The 21,997-nt window shown below is 58.7% G+C and overlaps 1 protein-coding gene across 10 annotated transcripts in view; it reads right to left on the reverse strand.

Annotated features, from left to right (window-relative positions):
• Nucleotides 1–21,997, reverse strand: part of DAB2IP (DAB2 interacting protein) — a 165,077-nt gene that overhangs the window by 68,848 nt on the left and 74,232 nt on the right. For 9 of the 10 annotated variants that reach the window (XM_058672233.1, XM_058672228.1, XM_058672229.1 and 6 more), the window contains exons 2-3: nt 16,801–16,904; nt 1,772–1,917 (exon numbers count right to left, since the gene is read on the reverse strand). In XM_058672233.1, coding sequence (XP_058528216.1) covers nt 1,772–1,917; nt 16,801–16,904 — 250 coding nt within the window. Of the gene's footprint in view, nt 1–1,771; nt 1,918–16,679; nt 16,905–21,997 lie in introns of those variants that run through there. The other variant, XM_058672234.1, reaches the window with a different exon arrangement.

Below are 21,997 nucleotides of genomic sequence, written 5' to 3' on the forward strand. Positions count from 1 at the left end.
GCGGCTTCTCTCACGGCTTCCCGCTAGAGCGAGGTAAACATGACATGCATGCCACCCGCTCCTGGGAGGACAGACACACTCTACAGCCCTGCCTCTCCTGCTCCCCGGACAACCACCACATGCACACAAGATGGGGTACGTACACAAGCCCCCGCATGCGAGTGCAGAGGGTCCTGACCCCTGCCAGGGAAAGCGCAGAGAAGGGCATGTTCCTGGGGGAGACAGCCGGAGGTGGGGGCCGGGCAGAGGGAGGAAGGCAGCAAACCAGGTGGCCTGCCGCCCAGACAATAACAAAGATGGGAAGCGAGATTTTCAAAGACGCGGTGGCTGAGCCCAGCACTGAGCTCTGGCCTGGCTGCATCCTTCTGCCAGGGCACGCCTGCTCCCCTGGGGCACGACGGCCATCAGAGAAAAGCCGAGGGTCCTGCCTCAGGCTGGGCTTGGCAGCGGGGGCAGGAAGCCAGTGGCAGGCAGCAGTGTGCATGCACGCTGGAGAGAACAGCTCTGGGCTGATAGAAATGAAAGGTCTAGCGATTCCACTGGGATGCAGCAGGGGTAGTCTCCGGGGAGATGCTAAGGGGTGGTTTAGCCCCTCAACCCTGGGCAGGAGTTGGGCTGGAACTTGTGCTCCTGTCTGCTGGAAGGAGGGGGGAGGGGAGAGACGTTTTCATTCCACCTATGCCTCCCCCACACAGAGTGCCAACTGGCCAATCGTACACACGGACACGGCCCTATCAACGCAGATGGCAGTGGCCTCGGACGTTGGAGCTGAATGCTGAAAAGGCTCTTTGGAGCCTGCCAGTTCTTTCACCTCCACAAGCTGGAGGTGGGACACGTTCTAACTGGCATGGGAATCCAGCCCTAAAGTGCAAAGGTGCCTGTGGCTGGCACCATTCAGGGAGGAGGACCTGGGCCCCCAGAGGCTGTGTGTGCCCAGTGCCCCCGCAGGGAAATGATGGCTTGCCCTTGCGAGCTGAAGCCTGCTCAGCTGCTGGCAGTCACTGGCTGGAGCCGCCTCCCCCTGGAATTTCCACACCTGCTCGCCCAGGAGAGGGGAAGGAGGGAGCAGGAAAAAGCCCTGGGAGTGGCAAGTGAGGAAGCGAAGCAGCTACCTAGGCGGAGAGGACCAAACCGGGCTTTCCCAGTTCCCTGACCTCAGCGCCTGGCCACTGGCCGCCCTGCTCGCCCCAGCCCCCAGCAGAGCAGGCGCCCTACTTAGAACAGCTGTGCCCCCTCAGCGGCCCTGCCCTCCGCTCCTCCCCTCCAGATGTTCACCCTTTCCCTCACCACCAGCTGCCCGGTCTCGGCCGAACCCAGCCCAAAATGCCTTTTGTATCAGATATTACGGGGGGCTCCCGAGGCAGGGGGATGCGTCCTGGGGGGGTGGGGAATGGAGGCGCCACTTCCGTCCCCGGCTCTGAGCACCACACGGCCCGAGGAAACAATGCCCACCTCGGCCACGCGAGGCAGGACTTCTCCGAGAGGGCAGTTCCCGCCTGTCCTCGCCCCAGGCGGAGGACAAGCCTCGCTCGCCTCGCCCTGGGTGGGGGGTAAACGGGAAGGGTCCTCCTCTCGTGTTATGCCACTCCGAGGTGGCCCCACAAGTTCACGGAAGGAAGGCGGCGTGGGGTCCCCTCCCCCTTGTCGCGCACCCCGGCGCCTGGGCTCTTGCTTTGTCCCCGCGCCCTCGGGGGCGCATCCCGGGGCCGGGCGGCGGCGCCGGGGGGCCGGGCCGGGGCGGCGGCAGTGGCAGCGGCGGCGGCGGGCTCACCTTTCATTGTCCGCGGCGGAGGCGGCGGCGGTGGCGGGTGCGCTCCGGAACCCCGGCAGGATGTGGCGGAAGCTGTGGTTGAGGTCCAGCTTGGGCTGGCTCTTGGTGCGCTTGATGGAGCCCTTGAGGCGGCGGCTGAGGAAGCCCTGCGCGCGGGGCGACAAGAGGGGGAAGGGGAGGCGGGGTTAGCGTGGCGGCGGCGGTGGCGGGCCGGGACCCGCACCCTCACTGGGCGGCCGTGCGGCCGACGGCGGGCCGGGCTCCGGGCTCGGCCCCAGCAGCTCGCCGCCCGCCCGCCGACCGAGCGCCGACAGCCCGGCCCGCGCAGCGCCGCCCGGCCCGGCCCGGCCCACCCCGCGCCGCCCTCCGGCCCAGCCCGCCACGTCGCCCCCGCCCCCTTAAGCCGCTGTTGCCATGGTGACGGCGAGCCGAGCCGCGCCGACCACGGCCGAAGCCACCCGAGCCCCCCGGACGCTAGGGTGGTGGGCTGAGGGGGCAGGGTGGAAGGGGCGGCCGGGGGCAAGGGGGCGGGGTCGGGGAAGCTGGGGACCCTCTTTCAACCAGAGGCCCCAACCTCCGGGCGGTCTCTCAGTCACACCTACCGGAGCAAGGTCACGCCCCCCCACCCACCTGGAGGAGTCCACGCCCCCCCACCCGGTCCGGGACTGGCAAAGCGCCTTTTTTCACTCGGGAGGCCGGTGCTCTCAGGGCCCAGGGCTACAGCTGAAGGAAACTAAGGCTCAGCGAGCAGGCGCGTGGTCTTCTCAGGGTCTCGCCCGCAGTCGTTTGGCAGCACACCGGCTACCCGGACCCCTCGCCTGGCGCCTTTCCTCCTGCAGGCGGCAGTCGTAGGCTGCCAAGGTGGAGCCCTCGGCCCGGAACAGTGCTACCCTAGCTGGGACAACCACCTTGAGGACGGGATCCCTAGAGCCCAGCTCAAGGGGAGGCCCAGAAGTGGGATGGGGCGCTGTATCCCCTCTGAGGGTTTCAGGATGCATTCAGTCCATCCACCTGCCCGCCGGCTGCAGTGCACTGAACACGGAGCCTCCAGCCCCGCCCCCAAGCAGCTGGTCTAGGGGAGACAGGAGACAGGTGGGCGCCTCAAGGGGCACAGTCTGGACGTTGTTGGGCTTGGGCCCTACAGGCAGCTTGAGGGTGAAGAAAATTTCGCGGGGCCGGGAGGGGTGGGGAGAGGAGAAGAAGCGGGGGAACCCCCAGGGAGAGCTGGTCTAGAAGTTCAAGGGTCTCACCCATGCCAGGCTCAAATCCGGAAATGGGTGGGAAATTGAAGTCAACGTTGCATAACATCTGGACACCACATTTCACCCACCACACAAGATGTCCCTGGGGGAAAGGTGGACATCTGTTGCTAACGTCCCAGCACCCTAGAATATCTGACCGCGAGGATGTCAGGTCACCCATGCATAACAGAGGACGACAGGAAGTGAGGAACCTTGCTTGGAGATGTGAAGTGACTTGTCAGGGGATCCCCAGCTTCTGGGCCTAATGCCACAGCTGCTGTCCATTCTCCTCCCACTTTCCCCCTCCGATCTCTCCTGTGGTATGGCCACCTGGTGGCCTCTGACATATCCTCCAAAGCCCACAGAGAGGCCACTCAGGCAGTGGGGTCCCAATGCCTCCCACCTCTGTAGCCCACCAGCCGCCCTTGGTCAAGTGTCTCTTTGACATTTGGTCTCACAAGGACACTCCTACAGAGCGGTGACCCACAGAGAAGCCACGGTGGCTGACCAAGGCAGCACTCGGCATGGTTAGGAGGGCCTCCTCCCAGACCAGGCCCAGGACCAGGTGTGGGAGAAAAGGGGCTGCCACCTGGCTCACTTGCCAGGTGCATCTTCCACAGGTGTTACTATCGAGCAAGTTCTCCCACTGGGCTTGTACTTGGTCTTGGTTGATTATATTCAACACTGATGGAAACTTTGCCATTTTTACACCCCGTGTGGTACAAAGATCCAGGGATACGTCTCATTCTGTAGCATTTATTAAACCTGCTGAACTAAACCAAGAAAGTTCTTTCTCCTCTAGGCAGCAGAATGGCATTTCCTCTTTCCCACTCAGCCCTAGGGCTGCAGCAGACCCTCCAGGAAGCCTACCCTGAAGGTACCTCCCGCAAGGCGAGCAGAAGTTGGGGGCTCAGAACATAGCAAGGGATTCCTGTTGAGCCGGCATGCTATACCTCCACTCCCTCAAGGGACCAGCCAAGTGTCCCTGCAGATGACAGGCTTAGCAAAATGTCACTATTGCAGAGAGCCACAGCTGGGTGGAGGGGACACAGACCATGAGGTAGTGTTTCGGAGGGTGACGTAGCCCTAGCGAGTGGGAAGAACTTCCCAAAGCTCACCTGGGCCCTGTGGAGCCAGCCCCGCAGGCCTGCTTCCTCTCCTCCAGGGGGCAGAGGGCCAGGACTCTCTGAGGTCCCTTCCCTGCTAGGCCCTGGGGACTGGCTCTCTCTCCCAGAGGTAGCTCAGCCCCCAACTCCGGCAGCGGGATGCACTGGTCCTGAGGTCAGGGAGTCTTGTTCTAGATCCAAGCCCACCTAACCAGGGGCAAATAAAGTGCCTCCTCCCAGGACAGCAGAGCTCTAGGTGGCCACTTCCTGCGGCTGTGCTGGGGCCTGCTGAGGGCTGGAGGTAGGCCTGCAGGCTTCCTAACCGGCTGCAGGGCCAGGTGAGGCCCCTCACCTCTCTGGGAAATGGGGAGCAGGGGGAGCTGCTTCCATGATTATCAGCTGCAGAGAAAGACTGCTCCAGGCTCAGAGCGTAGCTTCAAGTGTTCAACGAAAGCCAAATGTTACTCTCACAGGGAATCCCCACACCAGGTTGTTGAAAACACTCCATTTTCAATAACATACTGGGTCCAGAGAGTCACACCTGTTCTCTTCAACCACTCTTGCAGCTCTGACTCCCAAACCACAACTCCCCCACCCCCTCCCAGGACTTGCCTTTATCCCAGCTTCTCTAGGAGCCCACCAGCGGACCCTGCCCTTCAGCAGCTAAACTCACTTCGGTTCAGATCTTAACTGAGGCAAGCTGTGAGCAAATGACTAGACAGATCTCTTAAGGCTTTAGTGTCCCCATCTGTAAACTGGGCTAATGAAGATACCTACTCTATGAGATCGTGGGAAGGACGGGATAAGGCATTGCCCATAAAGCAGTCACTGGTAGGCAGCTAGCAGTAGCTGGCAGCTTCATCTTCATCCCTACTGATGCGGTACAGCTGGATTTTTCAACCCCAAGGGGTGTGCAGCTGCCATGGGGTAGGGAGAGCAGCGTGGCCTCTCTCAGGAGCCTGGAGGTCTCCTAGCAGTAAACACAAGGCCATGAATGAACAGGCTCGCAAAACGATCACTGAGCCGCTGAATGACATCAGCTTGATAGTTTTGAAGTCTTTGAAGCCAGTGCTTTTTCTAAAGCAACCTCCGAGTCTCTCCAAGTACAAAGTGCACAGGGCTGCTCAGGTGGGGGCCTCTGCTTCCATTCACTGGAGCGGGGCCTGCTGTCGGAGGCTCAGCGAGCAGCCTGCACAGTCCATGGGGACCAAGCTCGCTCCCTCCCCAGAAGGGGCCCTCTGCCTCCATTAACACAGCCTGTGTTCTTAAGTACTATTTGGGCAGCTGGGCCACTGTGCTGAGGTCAACTAGGGCCCCAGGGCTTTTGCACAAAGTCACTGCCTGGTGCCACCAGCACCAGCTTATCTCCTGCTGGTTGCCCATCTGGCCACACTGCCAGGTGCTTCACGGGTCCTCTGAGCTTTTACCCAAAGCACAGGGCAGTCCCAAGGAAGCACTGTGGCCAGCCACCCTTCCCACCCCCACCCTGATAACTGGCCCTACATGTGACTCCTTCTCCAGGAGGCTCTCTGAGCCATGCCACGGAAGGCCATTCAGAATTCCAGACACATGGTTTCTGCAGTCACCCATTTCAATCAACTCCATGAGATGATGATGATGATAAATGACCAGTCATCAAGCGCCTGTTCTGCCAAGTCTCAGGTGCTTGGTAACTCACTGAGCACTCCCGCCCCAGGAGGGAGGCCTGCGGGCGCTTCCAGGGTCTCTTATCAGGAGTCCTTGGGAGGACATGGGCTTCTTCAGAATTCACAGTGGTTTGGGTTTTCAGGTAGAGAAATGGGAGATTCAGAGAACTGAAGCCATTTGCTTCACCTGCTGAGAGGGGCAGGACCGTTTCTCGGAATACCTGGGGCTCCACATCCAGTGCTGGGCACTGTGGTGAGCCCAGAGGGGAGTGCAGAACGGGAGAGGACCAGGTTGACCCCTGGGGACTCACAGGCTCAGGGAGGGAGGCCTTGCCCAGCCTCTTCACTCACCCAGGCCCAGGAGACAGCACCACCTGGGACATTCCTCCACCACCACCACCACCCTGACACATGGTAAGTATTCAGTCAAAGTTGAGCTCCTGCTCCCAGCCCCAGCTGCCCCCACCCTTCATGCCTGCCTGTATCACCTTCTCTTGCAGCAAACCAGCCCTGAGTCACTGCAGGTGAGGTACCTGCCCACTCTGGGATTTTAGACAGTGTTCACAAAGAAGACAGACTCTTGTGGGCCCCCCTCAGCCCATGCCCTACTCTTTCTGCGGCAGTTTTTAAAGGCCCCTACCTGAAGAACCTGCAGAGAGGGAGGTTAACTGCGCAGGTGTCTCTGCAAAGATCATTCTGGTGCTTTCCCCAGAGGCCAAAGGCATATCTAAATAAACAGTAATGGGAGGGGAAGAGCCCATCCAGATATTGCCATCTCTCTCGGCCCAGGTAAGGAGACACACTGGACACCTTGACAGATGGCAGACGTACTGGAGAGGAGCTGCAGACAGCGGTATCCTGCTTCCTGGGTCATATGCAGAGCCAGGCTGATGGCCACAGGGCACAGACAAGACCCTGGAGGCCTCCAGGGCAGCCAGACTTGCCCTGACTCACAGCGGGACAACAGAGCCCAGGTCCCCTTGCTCCTTGCCCAGTGCTCTGCCGTTTCAGGACCCAGGCCCTCTGCATTTCCTGACCACAGGCCTCAGTCCTCCCAACCATAGCATGAGGGACTGGGCTGAGTGACCACCAAGCTCCTTGCCTGCAAGAATATACAACAATTCCATAAAATGAGAGCAGCTGCCGGACTCTCTCAGGCTTAGTACAAACAGTACAGGGCATTCTCTGGCTTTACTTGATGTGTCATTCTAATGTACAATTCCTCTTCCTCCTCCTCTTCTTCTTCCCCTGGTTCCAGAGCCCCACCCTCAGCAAGCTGCCAGGTCCCTTCCTCTAGGAGGCATGCATCATCAAAGAGGGTCCCAGCTGGGGAGTGACTCAGTAATGGTGGAACATCAGACACTGTGACAGGTGAAAGAGAGGAGCGCGTTAAGCCAGGATTAAGCGGGTGTCCCTCTGATGTCCACCCTGTGCCCACAGAACCTTCTGAGATCCCACACCAGGACTGTGTTGAATGTTTGAGACCACACCCCAGACTGCCTGCAGAAGGCAGCCAGACTCCTTGGATTGCAGACAGAACTGACTCATGAGCCACGAGAGCCTTTGTTGGAAGCTCCAAGAAGAGGCTGGGCCCTGACACTCCAGGGTTGCTCTTGTGTTCAAATACAGCCTGGAAAACAACACCCAAATACGCTGACATGGAGAAACAGACGGGGCCAGAACACACACGAGTTCAAGTCCGCCCACTCGTACGCCTACACATGCCTTTCTTTTTGAGCCTGTCTTTCCTGCATGCATTTGCATGAATGCCTGCCCTTGAACTGGGGTAAGTGCTGTTTCTCCACGGGAATGTGTACCACCACTCCATGCAGACACAAAACATGCACGCATTGCTAAGCATACACAAGAATATATGTATGCAGTGGATGTACACACACAAATGAACCAGAAACTCAGAAACAAGCCCGCAAACGGACACACTCAGCTGTAAACAAGTACCCCCAGACATGCTGGCCCACAGGCCAAAGGCACCAGCCCACCAATGCTCACAGCTGGAACCAGAGTCGGAAGGCTCCATGGTCCAGTACAGTTAAAGAGCTGGAAGCCCAGAAGTCCATGGGAAACTCAAGGCTCTATGCTGCCACCCGCCCCGCTCTATGTGCTGCAGTGGCAAGTCCACCTGTTGGCTTCGCTCTCATTTGAAAGCTTGTCTTTGCAGGAACCTGGATGCTTCATGGCCTGGCAAGAGTCAGAGAGCCCTGCCCCTAACACTTCTCTTCCCACCTGAGGTGCTCCCACATGGGATTCCGCCACCTGACCTAACTCTTTAGGGCCTAATGGGTGCCCCAGGTCCCTGAAAATATTTTCATCCTACCTCTGAAGCGGGGAGAAAGCAGAGCGTTCTCCCACTTACTGCTGGCTCTGAGGCCTCAGGCCAGTGACCCCCACCTTCTGTGCCTTCCTTCCCTTCTGGAAAGTGGGGGACAACAGCAGTTCCCAGGGGATTCCATGAGAACATGCAGGTAAAGAACTTAGTAGTTTTCTGGAATACGCTAGACAGTAACTGCTGTCCTAACTCATCAAAGCTGTCATTGTCATCAGTTTTACTGCTCCCCTTGCCTGTCAGGGTTCGGGCCAGTCAAGAGCCAGAAGGAGCACCTGCAATGCAAGGCCTTCTTGCCCAAGGGACCTCAAACACCTGGGATTCTTCTCACCTTATACCCCACACCAGGCAGGGCCTCCTTAGCATCCTTGTAATCATTTACTTATATACATTTACTGAATGCCTCCTATCCACACTGGACTACAAAGGCTCCCAGAACAGTGGCAGTCTGAGACCTCCATGCCAGACACCTGGCAGGCTCCGTGAAGCTTTTTAAATGATTCTACTTGGGAGCAACCCAGGTGGGCTTGCCAGAGGAGGCAGCTTTTAAACGCATTACCTCAAAACAGCAGGCATCCCATGCGAGTACACAGAACCAGCCAAGGTGCAGAGATAGGACAGAGGTCCTGCTGGCCTCCAAGTTCCACGCCCCACACCTAAGCCTGAGCAGAGCACATCCAGGTCAGGGAGGCCCCTGCGGGACCCTGAGATCCCAGAGAAAGAGGCAGAGGGATGCCTAGTCCCAAGGAGGGCTGGCAGGGTGGACACAAGTGAAGCCGACTGGTAACTGCCAGTGGCCAGGATGAGTGGACCATGGTCAGTGAACAGAATCAGTCGCACATCCCGAGATGTCGACCCACAGATACCAAGCAGGGATATGCAGTCTGGCCGGCACTGGCCTTATCCTGACAAGCCCGTCCGAGGCAAGGCCGGCCACAGACACCCCCTTGGCTTGTTCTACTCCAACCTCAGGTCCACAGTTAGACCCTATGAGCTGAGCCCCAGAGGACACACAGCTGCCCAGAGCAGGGGGTGGGGGTGTGGGGGGCTGAGTCTGCCCTTGTCTCAGCAGGGACAGGGGCTCAGGAGGGGCAAGCAATGTGCTCAGGCCACACAGCCAGGAAGCAACAGAGCTGGGTTCACTCCAGGTCCTCTAGTCTGAGCCCGAAGCTCAGACACACAAGGTTTTCAAAAAGTTTGTGGAAAACGCACATCCTGAACAAATGATGCACAAGCCCCAAACACTATTGTTTGCACTGAAACAAACTTCAGATTTCATTTTTCCACAGACTTCCAGAAGTACCCCTTGTAAAAATCCCCTGGCCCGTCAGGATAAGGACTCACCCAGCACCTTAGCCTCTCCCTGGCTCAGTTTTCTACCTGTAACCAGGTCTAGCTGGTCTCCAGGGTCCCTTCCAGCATGGACGTGCTTCCTGGGTCACCCATTCGCAGGTGGTAGACTTTCTGGGTGACAATGACCTGCCCAAAACAGGGCTGCTACTGGTGAGGCTTCAGGCTCTGAGGAGCTTCCACAGAGGCAAATTGCCCTGCTCTGCCCTCTGGAGTGCCCCGCCGGGCACCTTTCTGGGAGAACCCTGGAGAGGCTGTTTTCCTCCTCGGTGATTTACCATCTACAGACCAGCAGTACCTCAGAGGGCTGGCCCCCAGAGGCTCACAGGAGCTCACAGGGGGACATCAAGGTCAGTTTCAAGGCACGAGTTCTGCATTCCTGCAGGGGCTTTGCAGAGCGAGGGGCAGAGGGAGGCGAGGCCACTAGCCCTGATTTCTGCTCTCAAAATGGCTGGCCATGCTGGCCTCAGACACACACCCCATGGGGGCTACCTATCACCTGCACTCCCTCTTTTCTGCCTCTGCTCTCCCATCACCCCTTTATATGTGTGTCACAGCCCCTCTAGTACCTGCCACAGGGACGCCTGGCTCTAATGCCCAGGGTTCAGACAAATCAGAACCAGTCCCCAGAAGGTCTCCAGCGTCTGGTGGGAAAGGCAGACACCTGATGGGTCCTTCAGTTACAGACAGGACGCAGGCAGAGCTCCAGGATGAGGCAGCCTCCAGAAGTGAGGGGGTTCACAGAGAAGAACAGGGTTCCGGAGCACAACAGGGAGCTCTCGAGGCAGAGAGCAAAGCAAGTCACGAGGGTCAGGAGGAGCAGCGGGCCCCGAGGTGCAGAGGCTGGGCCAGGGCTGCAGCAGCGCAGTGTGGGCACTCTCAGGCACCAGAGCGGGGGGGGGGGCCAGGGCAGGGAGGGGGCCAGGGCAGGGGGGCCAGGGCAGGGGGGGGCCAGGGCAGGGAGGGGGACCAGGGCAGGGGGGGCCAGGGCAGGGAGGGGGGGCCAGGGCAGGGGGGGGCCAGGGCAGGGAGGGGGGGACCAGGGCAGGGGGGGGCCAGGGCAGGGGGGGCCAGGGCAGGGAGGGGCCAGGGCAGGGGGGGGCCAGGGCAGGGGGGGGCCAGGGCGGGGGGGGGCCAACCTGACCCTTAGATGCTCCACAGGAGAAGCTGCTCACCCGGATGCAGGAGCTTGCGTGTGAAGTGCGTGTCCTGGCTGCCACCCCCCAGACGGCCGCCTGGCTGCAGAAGCAGTCCTCCCAACCCGGGATGCTGACTGGACGACAGCTACAAGCCAACCCAAATGCTGTTGCTGCAGCAGAATGTGGGGAAGCCAAGGTACCGAGCCTTGCCCCCACCCCCCACCACACCCCCAGGCCCGGGGTGGGCTCCGGGGTGGGGGGATGGGGGCTGTAGCACCCCAGGCAGGGTGGAAGGGGTTAGAGACTCAGTAGCTCTCTCCTGCCCTGACAAGATGAAGCAGGGAGGCCCCGGTTCCAAGGCTGGCTCTGTCTCCTCCTGGCTGTGGGACCTAGGCCAACACACCTGCCCTCTCTGGACCTCTGAGTCCTCATCCATCATAGCAGGTAGAGCCAGGGAGTCAGCCCTCACCTTCCGCCCACCTTCACAAAGTGACAGCCATGTCCCTTGCCTCGTGGGCTGTAAGAACTGAATGAGACGTATGCTGGTGGACAGTGCAGCCCAGGGTCTGGCTACACCGGGGGCTGGTGCACTCCAGGCCCCACGGTTCCTGGCAGCAGACAGCAAAGCCCCAGGTGACCCTCATCCCCACCCCTCCCAAGGCAACAGTGAGTGTGCAAGCAGCACCTGCAGGCCACCCAAAGAGGGCAGTGACTGGGCAGCTGCTGGCCCCAGCCTGGAGGCCATCGCATGTCTAGCTGCCTCCACACTGGCCCACCTCACCCTGTACCTCTCTTCCCAACACAAGTCTGCCTCTGTCCCCACCTCTCTGGTCAACCTCGGCCCAGGCAACTTGGCCATCCATGCCAGGTCCAGCTGTTGACAGGTGCCCCAGTGGTGGTGGGCTCTGCATTGCTCCTTGTGGCCCCCTTTCACTCCCACACACACAAACCCCCTCTGGGACTTCGACTCTCACCAGAGGAGCCCCCAGGCGTCCACTTGCTGCCCTCTGCTGCCCCCAACTGGTGGAAAAGCACTCTGCGCACACACACATACTCCTCCAGCTCCCTCCATCTCTATCTGGCAGGCTGGGAACCTGCTCTCTCGTCCCCTCAGCACCAGCACCTTCCCACCTCACAGCTGAGCCTGCAAGTTTTGTGGGGAGTGATGCTGCTTGGGGTGTGAATGAGATGTGCGGAATGAAGGGGTCTGTACAGGTCCCTGGGGTTGTGGGCAAAGTATTTGATATGGACTCACGCAGGGAGGGGGATGGCCAAGACTCAAATCTTGCTCCATCCCAGGTGAGTGGCTGGGAGAATGGAAACTGCACCTGCTCCCACTAGACCCAAAAGTGGTGTGAAGAGAGGAAGGTAGGCCCCAAAGAGCAGTCCCACCTGCCAGTTACAGAACCTTGCAACAAACTGGGAGTTGGCAGTTGACATTTTTACTTTTGTGGGACCAATTTATCTTGTTCCCAATAGGCTCAGAGTCCAGGGCTGGAGAAAAGGTGCTAGCAGAGAAGGCGTGGTGCAGGCACCCCTGAGGACGCCAAGGCAGAAAGGGCAGGAGGGGGAACAGAGGCTCGTTTCTCCTGTTTCCACGCCCCCAAGCTCCCCACTCGTGTTCCCTGAGCCACACACCACACTGGGACTTCCCAGGGCTTCTCTCTACCTCAGTTCTCACACCCCTACCAGGCATGCTTAAGCACAGATACTAGGGCCAGGGACAGACTCCTGACAACCTGTGTACCCTTCTCCTGGCCTCTAGGACTGGTCATCTGTGCTGCTCAGGAGGACACGGCATGCGCAGGGTGTGCTGCGGCCTTCCCTGGCTCATCTCCCCTTCTTCTCTGGGGACCCTCCCTAAAATAGCCTCCAATTCAGTGTGCTCTGACCACTGCGACAGGTCTCCCGTCCCTGCCACTCTGCCTGCTCCAAGATGCCCAGTGCCTGCTCTCCTCAGCTTGTACTGTCTCCCACTCCCAGCCTGGGCAGCAGCTGCAGCAGCTGGAGATGACTTCATCAAGCCCTCGCCAACTCCTCCACCGAACGCAACTCTGCATGATCCTCTTTGGGTCCTCAGGGTCCAGCCCAGACCTTGCTGGACAGTAGGTACTAATGAAAGTTTTACTGAGGCTGGCCTCAGGATGCATTGGTTGAGGCCTTGTGAGGGCACTTGCACTGCATATAGAAGTTCCTTTTTGAGTCCTGGATGCTCCAATTCTGACATAGCTTCCTGCTTCATGCAACCTAGAAAGCAGCAGGTGATGGCTCAAGGACTTGACCCCTGCCACCCATGTGGCTCCTGCTTTCAGCTTAGCCCAGCCCTGCCTGTGAACATCTGGGGAGTAAACCAGCCGATGGAACATGTTGATATCTCTCCCCACCCCACTCGTTCCCATCTCATTCTGCCTTCCAATATATGAACATAAAAACGTAAACATTCTTAACATTTGACTAAAGAACAAACTGAAGGCAGAACAAGGTGGGAGGCAGTGAGCTCATGGCCAAGGCAAGACTCGTGGACAGGAGCCTCGCTCCGCTCCCCTGCCGACCACCAGCTGTTTCACCTGATTCCCAAATCCATGAAGCTGGCATGGTGGCCTAGCTGGTAAAGCTAATGCCACCATCCTATACAAGAATCGATTCAAATCCTGGCTGCTCCATTTCTGATGCAGCTGCCTGCTAATAGCCAGGGAAAGCAGCAGAGGATGGCCCAAGTGCTTGGGCCACTGCACCCTCCTGGAAGACCCAGATGGAGTTGTTGGTTCCAGACGTCAATGGACTCACTCCTAGCTGTTGCCTCTCTCCCTCTCTCTCTACCCGCCCCCCCCCCCCCTCTAACGCTACCTTTCAAACAAACAGAATACATTGATGAAAACAGTGAAACTGCTTTTCTGCTGTGAGCGGGACAAACAGCCTCCAAGCCCCAGCAAACCTGGAGTCCACTCCTGGCCAGGCCCTGGCTCTGGCCCAGACTCCAGCTTAGGGGACTCCAACCCCACACCTCCATCTGCCCTGGCCACCCCAGACATCTCGCCCTGATGCCCACCTCCCTCCATTCCCACTGCAACAACAGGGGACCTAGCCTAGTCCTACAGAGTGAAATGACAGGTATGTTCCCTCGGGTTAGCACAGTTGGGTATTAGAGGATACAGGCAGGGCAGGAGCCAAAGCTGGCAGGGCCAGCTCTCATCAACTGCACACCTGCCAGCTGCCCAGCTGGAGGATCCCAGCACCCATGGCTGAACTGAGCAAGGGACCTTGGCCTTGCCAGCAAACTCCCTGCACCATCCAGAGGCAGCAGACACACCCACCGGGGTCCCCCGATCCAGGGTCCAGCACTACAATCCATTTCGGTCAGTCAAGACTGCACGGCTAACACGGCCCACTTGCCAGTGGGCTGCACAAGGAGTCACAGCCTCAAGTCAAAGTGCACATGAGAAACAGCTCTGTGCTAAATGCCCATTCTCCTCCCCAGAGTCCGCAGCCCCCGTGCCCCTAGGATCCTACACACAAGCACACGGGGACCCTGGCTGCTCCCTTTGGCCCTGACAAACTCCTATACACCCCTCAAAGGCCTGTCCCAAAGATCTGTCCTCCGGGACTCCTCAGCTGGACCTTGGCCAGCTCTGCCCCAGCATCTCCTGCACACCTCTGTCACAGCATCCACGGGGTGGGGGAGAAACATGCCTACAGCCCAACACCTGGTGAAAGAGTTATGGAAGGACTGGCTTCTAGAAGCAGCTGTAATCAAGCCAGTGCAGAGCTTCTCTGCGGCTCCTGCTAGCCCGCTGGGTCTTCCCCTTCCTGACACTTCTCCTTCTCCACCTTGCGAAAAATAGCCCTGAGACCCGATTTCAGCTAAACCTTCAAACACAGCTCTCCACTTTCAACCTCCCGACGAGGGATCAATTGGCTGTCAGGTTTCCCAGAGCCCTTGCCACTTCCCACTTCCCCACCGCCAGCACTGCTCAAGGTCGTCGGGAGGGGCTGGGGGCAGAGGAGGGAGAGAGGGAGGCGAGGGCCTCATGGGGACACCTGTATCCATGCCAGCTCCTAGCTTCCATCAAGCCACGCCCCCAGCACCAGGCTGCAGGTGCAGCTCAGCACCTCTGCTAAGAGCCCTGGGCCCCAAGTGCTGCAGGTACCTGTGGCATCCCAGGACGGAGCTGGCCAAGCGCAGGAAGTAGCAGGCCAGTGGTGAGCAGGGGCCTCCCTCTCCCCCAGCCTGGGCCACACCCCGCCCCATGGGAGGAAGGTTCCACAAGGCTGGTGGGGAGCCTGAGGCTGGGAAGCTCCAACCCAGGTCCACTGGCTCAAAAGCCCATTCCTTCAGCTACTGCACTGGTGGGTTTAAACATCCACTGGATGCGCAGAAAGGGCACTGCCTTACAAAGCACATGCTCACCTCACACAGTGGGAAACTGAGGCTCTCCCAGAGGAACTGAGGCTGGCAGGGAGCCCAGGGGCAGGGTAGGGGGGAGGAGGTGCCACGGGGGCTGTAAGCAGCAATGGTTTGGGGTGGGGGAGGTAAGTACAGACAAGCCCAGCCCACCATGCTGTCCATCCTGGAGGAGAGGTAGACAGAGCGAACGCCAGGGACCTCCCCTCTTGATCCACAGGCTCTGATCTCCCCACTCCCCTGGGGTGGGGCAGTGCCCAGTGAGAGGCAGTGACACTCCGCTATCCGGGTGTGAAATGACAGCACAAGGTGGCACTTGTCAACTCTATTCTGTGCTGTCTCCCCTGCCTCCCCCAGGCTAAACCATGTTCCCCAAGCACCCTCCAGGGTCTACAACGCACGGCAGTCAGTGGAGCATAAGAGGGGGCAGGAGTACGCATGCCCAGAGCTGGCAGTGCACACTGGAGGGGCTCCCGCTCCTGCATGGGCTCAGGGTTCAGGCCAGGGTCACATCTGACCGTCCCCAAACACTGGGTCCTGTGTCCCCACTCCAACTCCTCCCCAATTTTGACTGTTCCATAGTTGGAGGTTAATGGTGGATGTGGCCACTCCAGCACCTGTCACAGGTAGGTAGGCCCCAGGCAGGTACACTCGTAAGGGCCCTCAGCTCAGCTCTTCCGAGGCAGGGCCATCTCTCCCTGTTCAGCTGATGAGGACACAGGCTCAGAGAGGCTGAATGACCAGCGCAGTCACACAGCCAAGACGTGAGCACGCTTTCCCACCGATGAGCTCTGCAGTGCCTGCCCCCGACAGCCCCAGACTGAACCTTGACGCCCACCCTTCCCAGCTGTCACTCTCATCCATGAAGTGGGGCTGTCCTGAGGAGCGGCTAAGATGCCTTCTGGGTGTGCACACCCTTCCTAACAGACCTCACACAGATGGGGTAAGGCTGGGAGACAAGCCCTGGGAGGCGCAGTTTGGCCCTCTCCTCCCGCAACACACACAGAGCAGGGTGTAAGAGACACAGCAGCACGCAACCACAGGAGCTAGCTAGCAATTACACAGCGGCCAATTACAGCTGTGGCAAGGTGTGAGGTGTGCGCCTAGAGCAGCCAAAGCCCCATCTCCTCTCCAGATCCTACTCTTCCTTATCTCGGGTGTCTATACTCGAGAGAGGACTGCGTGACCATGCTTGCTGAATGAATAAGTGACAGGACCCAAAACTCCATGTGTGTGTCTGTGTGCACATGCACACATGTGATCACAGAGAACACGCTCTGTCAGGCTTGAAGCGTGACACCCGTTTCCATAAAGCTGCTTTAAACTATAATAAAAGGGGCCAAAACAATAGCTCCACAGGCCAGTCTTCCACCTTGCGGCACCTGCATCCCTTATGGGCACCAGTTCTAGTCCCAGCTGCTCCACTTCTGATCCAGCTTGTGAGCTGGCAAGGCACTAGAGGATGGCCCAAAGTCATGGGTCCCTGAACCCATGTGAGACACCCAGAGGAGGCTCCCGGCTCCTGACTTCAGATTGGCACTGCGCTCTCTTCTCCTCCCGGCCAGTGACTGCCAGGGCTCTGCCCTCCACCTGCCCCCTCCCTCGCAGGATGGCGGGACCCGTGCGGCCCCCCGGAGTGGGGCTGAGCCCCGGAGAGGGGACAACTGAGGGATCGGATACCTAGGGCAGGGAAGGCTGGATGCACTCCCAGTCCGTAGGGCCGCGGGCTCGCGGGGCAGCCCCCGGGGCCAGGTGGTGATGGTGGTGGCAGTGGCGGTGGTGGTGAGGCAGAGATAGTTACCGTGACCCGGAACGGGGTAGCGGCTGAGGGCTCCATGCTGGGGCTCTTCTCGGAGAGGCTGCCGGGCAGGCTGCGCCGGGAGCCTGGCCTTTCTTGGGGGGACTCTGTTGACAGAGGAAGAAAGAGGTCCGTGAGAACAGTCAGGTCCGCAACAAATGCTCCTGCCACCCCCATACACTTCCCGAATGGTGCAGCCACTGAGGACAAGCCTACAGGTTCCCACAAAACTGCAAGATTGAGTTTGCACAGGCCCTGGGATTCTGCTCCCAGGGACTCAAACATTCACATGCCACATCACTCATGACAATCCAAGACGACTACAACGGCAAAGTGCACACTCTACATGTTATCATGACTTTTTTTTAATCCCCAAGGCATTTAGTATAAGCCCACACCTCTGGTGATGTAGTGAGCTCCCTGTCCAGGGAGAAATACAAGCAAGCAGGTGATGCTGTCTTGGGAGCCAGCTTAGAGGCCCTCCTTTAGCCCTCCAGACCTAAGAGTCTGGAACCTCGGGCTTCTAACTTGGATTTTCTCTCCTGAAGCTTTTCAACCTGCAGAAGCCAGGCAGGGAACAAGGGAACAGCAGCAAAGGAAATAGCTGTTACTCCACTCCCTGGGACAGGAGGTCAGTGCAGCCCCTGAGCTTCTTGCAAAAGGCTACAATTCCATCTTTTGTTTTTTAAAGATTAAACGGGGCCCGGCAGCGTGGCCTAGCGGCTAAAGTCCTCGCCTTGAAAGCCCCGGGATCCCATATGGGCGCCGGTTCTAATCCCGGCAGCTCCACTTCCCATCCAGCTCCCTGTTTGTGGCCTGGGAAAGCAGTCGAGGACGGCCCAAAGCTTTGGGACCCTGCACCCGCGTGGGAGACCCGGAAGAGGTTCCAGGTTCCCGGCTTCGGATCGGCACGCACCGGCCGTTGCGGCTCACTTTGGGAGTGAATCATCGGATGGAAGATCTTCCTATCTGTCTCTCCTCCTCTCTGTATATCTGACTTTGTAATAAAATAAATAAATCTTTAAAAAAAAAAGATTAAATGATGGAAAGGCAGAGAGAGGGGGCCAGTGTTATGGCGTCAAGCTGCTACCTGCAGTGTCAGTGCCTCCATGTGGGCACTAGTTAGAGTCCCAGCTGCTGCATTGCCAATCCAGCGCTTGCTGATATGCCTGGGGAAGCAGCAGAGGGTGGTCCCGAGGGCTTGGGCCCTTGCACCCATGTGGGAGACCAGGATTAAGCTCCTGGCTTGAGCCTGGCCCAGCTCTGGCTATTGTGGCCATGTCGGGAGTGAACCCTAGGATGAAAGATCTCTGTATCTCCTCTCTGTAACTCTCCATTAAATCTTTTTAAAAATGCACGTGAAGGCACGCTCACACACGTACACACAGATCTGCCCCCTGGTATACCCTCCAAAATGGTCACACCAACAAGGAATGTCATCTGTGTTTCCCATGCCAGTGGTAGGGCCCGCGTCCTGGGCACATCATCTGATGCCTTCCAAGTGCATTCACAGAAAATAGGATGGGAAGCAGAGCAGCTAGGACCTGAAATGGCACCCTGTTATGGGATGCCAGTGTTACAAGGGACAGCTTAACCAGTTCCCCAATGCCAGCCCCCAAACCTGAGTGTTTAAAAACATGGTGACAGCTCCTTAATTAGAAACTTCCCAATTTAGTGCTTGGAGGCCTTCCCTGCTGCTTCTCCTGTGGGGCTGAGCAGGGACAAACTCCCTGGCTGGAGTCCCAAGAGACGATGTCCTTCCTGTTGTCCTCCCCCCACCCAGCCCACCGACCCTAGAGGAAACCCTGGCGCACCCCACCAGCCCCCAGCTCTCCGCCCCCTCTGGCTCCTGTAGCAACAGCTAGGCCTGCATTTCCTTCAGTGCCCTCATTTGCACAGCGTGCAAGTGTGCCTGTGGAACTCCCACCACCCACGTCTGAGCAGGCTGCACCCCCACCTGCCTCCTCAGAGCCCTGCAGGGAGCTGGGTGCATTGGGGGCACCTGGGACAGACCTGCCGCTTCCCAGAGGGAAGAAAGGAACAAAGCAGAGGGGTCCCTGGCTCCGGTAAACAGACAGGGGTGCAGAACAAGGGGCACACACCCAGACAAGCACATACACTCGACCCCGTCTAGGCAGACAGTGTCCCGTGTGTGCCCCAGACCCAGGACAGGAACACAGTGAGATGGAGGTGGGGCGGCACACAGCACAGGCGGCACTGCTGGGGCTCAGGGCAGGAGGAGCAGGTTTCTGGGAAGGCAGCACTGAGCATTTCAGGGCCAATTGGTCCTGCACTGGGTCAGGACCACAGGGGCATGGAAGGACATGTAGGCCTGAGCCCCTCCCCCAGCCGGGACAGGCTCCATCCCCAACCCTGACCATGGCCAAGCCGGTAAGTCCTGTGCCAGGACATGGCTAACCTGCCAGACCAGCCTCCTCCCCAAGACAACTCTGACTTCTAAGATCCCTGCTGCTTCCTGCACCCCCTCTACACCCTACCCAGTACTTCCTCCTTCGAACTTGCTTCACCCCTCCTCCACATCTCTGCTGCTCCCACTCAAGGGACAGCCGCTCTTTCTGGAGGTTTCCCTAGGAAATCTCTTCCCACGCTCTCCCTGCTGCCTCCAGCTTTCCCAGCCTCCTCCAGCAGCAGCCTGAGCTCTCACATGTGTCACCTGTGCATGGGGGCGGGGTGCTCTGAGCCAGCATGGGGGGAGGGGGCACACATGCGACACTGTGCTAGGGACATTGTGCTAGGCCTGTTTTTGCTAAAGCGGCAACAGGCTCAAGGCACACAGCACAGTGAGTGGCAAGACAGGAAGGAGGGCCCAGGCGTATCCAAATTCCATGTCCACGGCTCCTGCACACCTGAGGCCACCAGGTCCCAGCATCCAGCCAAGGCACCAACACACAGCAGTGCTCAGGGCTCAGGTGGGGAAACAAACTGAATTACATGCAGACATGCACAGCCCTACACGTGCATGCATACACGCTGCATGCGTGCAACCACACACTACACACATACACATACTCCTATCGGTGCCTGCACACCTAAACATGCACGTGCATGTACCCCATGCTTGAGCACACGCCTGTGCATGTGTGCATACCGCACATGCATAGCCCTACGCACACATACAGGTGCACACATCAGGCCACTACTTCACCCCTTTCTGGGCAGGTGAGCCCTTAGATCTCTAGGCAATAGGCACATGGAGTCCCCTGGTAGAATGCAAGGACCCAGTGAGACTGCCTCTCCTCTGAGACCAAGCCCGAGAATCCCCCAGCCCCGCCCATAACCACGCCAGTGGCCTCCAGGGTCCAAGCCCGAGAATCCGCCAGCCCCGCCCATAACCACGCCAGTGGCCTCCAGGGTCCAAGCCCGAGAATCCACCAGCCCCGCCCATAACCACGCCAGTGGCCTCCAGGGTCCAAGCCCGAGAATCCCCCAGCCCTGCCCATAACCACGCCAGTGGCCTCCAGGGTCCAAGCCCGAGAATCCCCTAGCCCCGCCCATAACCACGCCAGTGGCCTCCAGGGTCCAAGCCAGGAAGCCCTCAGAGGTTGCTATACTGGATCTGCCATTTTACCAATGACAAAGCCAAGACTAGGGGGAAAGGAACTTGCTCATTATCCCCTAGCCCAACAGGTCAATGGCAAAGATGCTCTCAAGATGTTCCCCAAATAGCCTTAAATTCATTCAAAAGCCCCCAAAAAGGCAGGATCCCAGGAAGGAGGTTACAGGGCAGGGGAACTGGAAGGGGAACCTTGGTCCTGCCCCGGAATCTCCTGTTCGCCCCACCTGCCTCCCGCTCCGGTGTGCCAACCCGGACGCCTTCTGGACTGTGTCTGTGGACCATGGGCTGCCACTGGGCTTGGCCAACAGGGAGCCACAGCAGAGTACAGGCGAGGGAGGAAACAGCTGGGCTGGCTGTCCAACCACACTGAAGCTTGCGACCACCATCTTGGGGACCCCCTCTCCCAGGTCCTCAGCTTCCACGACCCACCCACTGCCCTCCTCCTGAGGCTCTCTCTGGATCACCCTACATGTCACAAGCTCTAGGTTCTAGCGCTGCTCCCAACCCCTGGACCTCCACAGCTGCCATCGCTCTAGAAAAAGCCCATCTGGTTAAACACTCTGCAACCCACCTGAGTCTGTGTGGCACCTGCACCTGGCTCCAGCAGATCAGATCTCAGCCCTTCCACCTACAGATGAGAAACCAGGCTCTGCGGAGAGGAGCTGCCAGCTGCCCTTGGTCACATTGAACTTGAGGGTAAAGAGAGAGATAGGAGCTGGCCGGGCTCTCTCCTGACCTGACACCCAGTTTAAGCGCCCAGGCTGGAGCTCACCAAAGCCTCACAAGTTGCTGGCAACCGGGACAGGGCAGTCTTCACCATCGCTAAGGAATCTTTGCAAGTCCTAGCCTTCCCCCATCCAATTGTAACTCCACTGGTATACAGAGAGGTGTCTGAGTATTGTCTCATGGGCTTTATGGGACGAAAGGTTACACTGTTTTCATCCTCCGCCCCCAGAACGAATTGCCTGTCTAGATGCAACACTGTCCTGGCGGAGAAGTACATGCTCTAGACCCTTCCAAATGCAATCCCACAAGACAAGCCAGACAGCTGCTCTAAGCTCCACTCTCCAGATGAGGAAGCTGAGGTGTTGAGAGGCAAATGTGATTTCCTCAGAAGTCTTCCAGGGACAAAGCCGGAGTGTACCTGAGCCTTCTTCACCCGTCCCCCTAAATGCACACTTGAGGCTTCTTCGGAGACGGCGGTGTCAAGTGGAGGCAGAGGCCCAGGCTGATGCTAGAAGACTGCATTTAACTCGAGCTCGGCTGTGTGGCTCACGGCTAACACCTGTCCGTCTCTGAGCTCCTGACCTATCACAAGCCCAGCGAGGCAGCGAACAAGAGCACGGGGCATCTCCGCTCCTCATCGCCGCCGCCACAAAACAAGAGTCCTTTGTATAGCTGCAGCTCAGGGGCTTGGCACCACTGCCCACGGCCTCTGACCCAGTCCCTCTGACCCAGGGCACAACTTTTCCCATGGAGGGATGCTGTGATTCCCAAGATCAGAGCAACTCAGCTGGTGTCCACAGATGTTCAGAGAGGGTAAGTGAATCCTCTGAGATCACCCAGCAGGAAGCTGGCACACCTGGCGACAACAGAGCACAAACAACCCAGGAACCTCTTACA

Source organism: Ochotona princeps, chromosome 14 (genome assembly GCF_030435755.1).
Source record: "Ochotona princeps isolate mOchPri1 chromosome 14, mOchPri1.hap1, whole genome shotgun sequence".
Lineage (NCBI taxonomy): Eukaryota > Metazoa > Chordata > Mammalia > Lagomorpha > Ochotonidae > Ochotona > Ochotona princeps.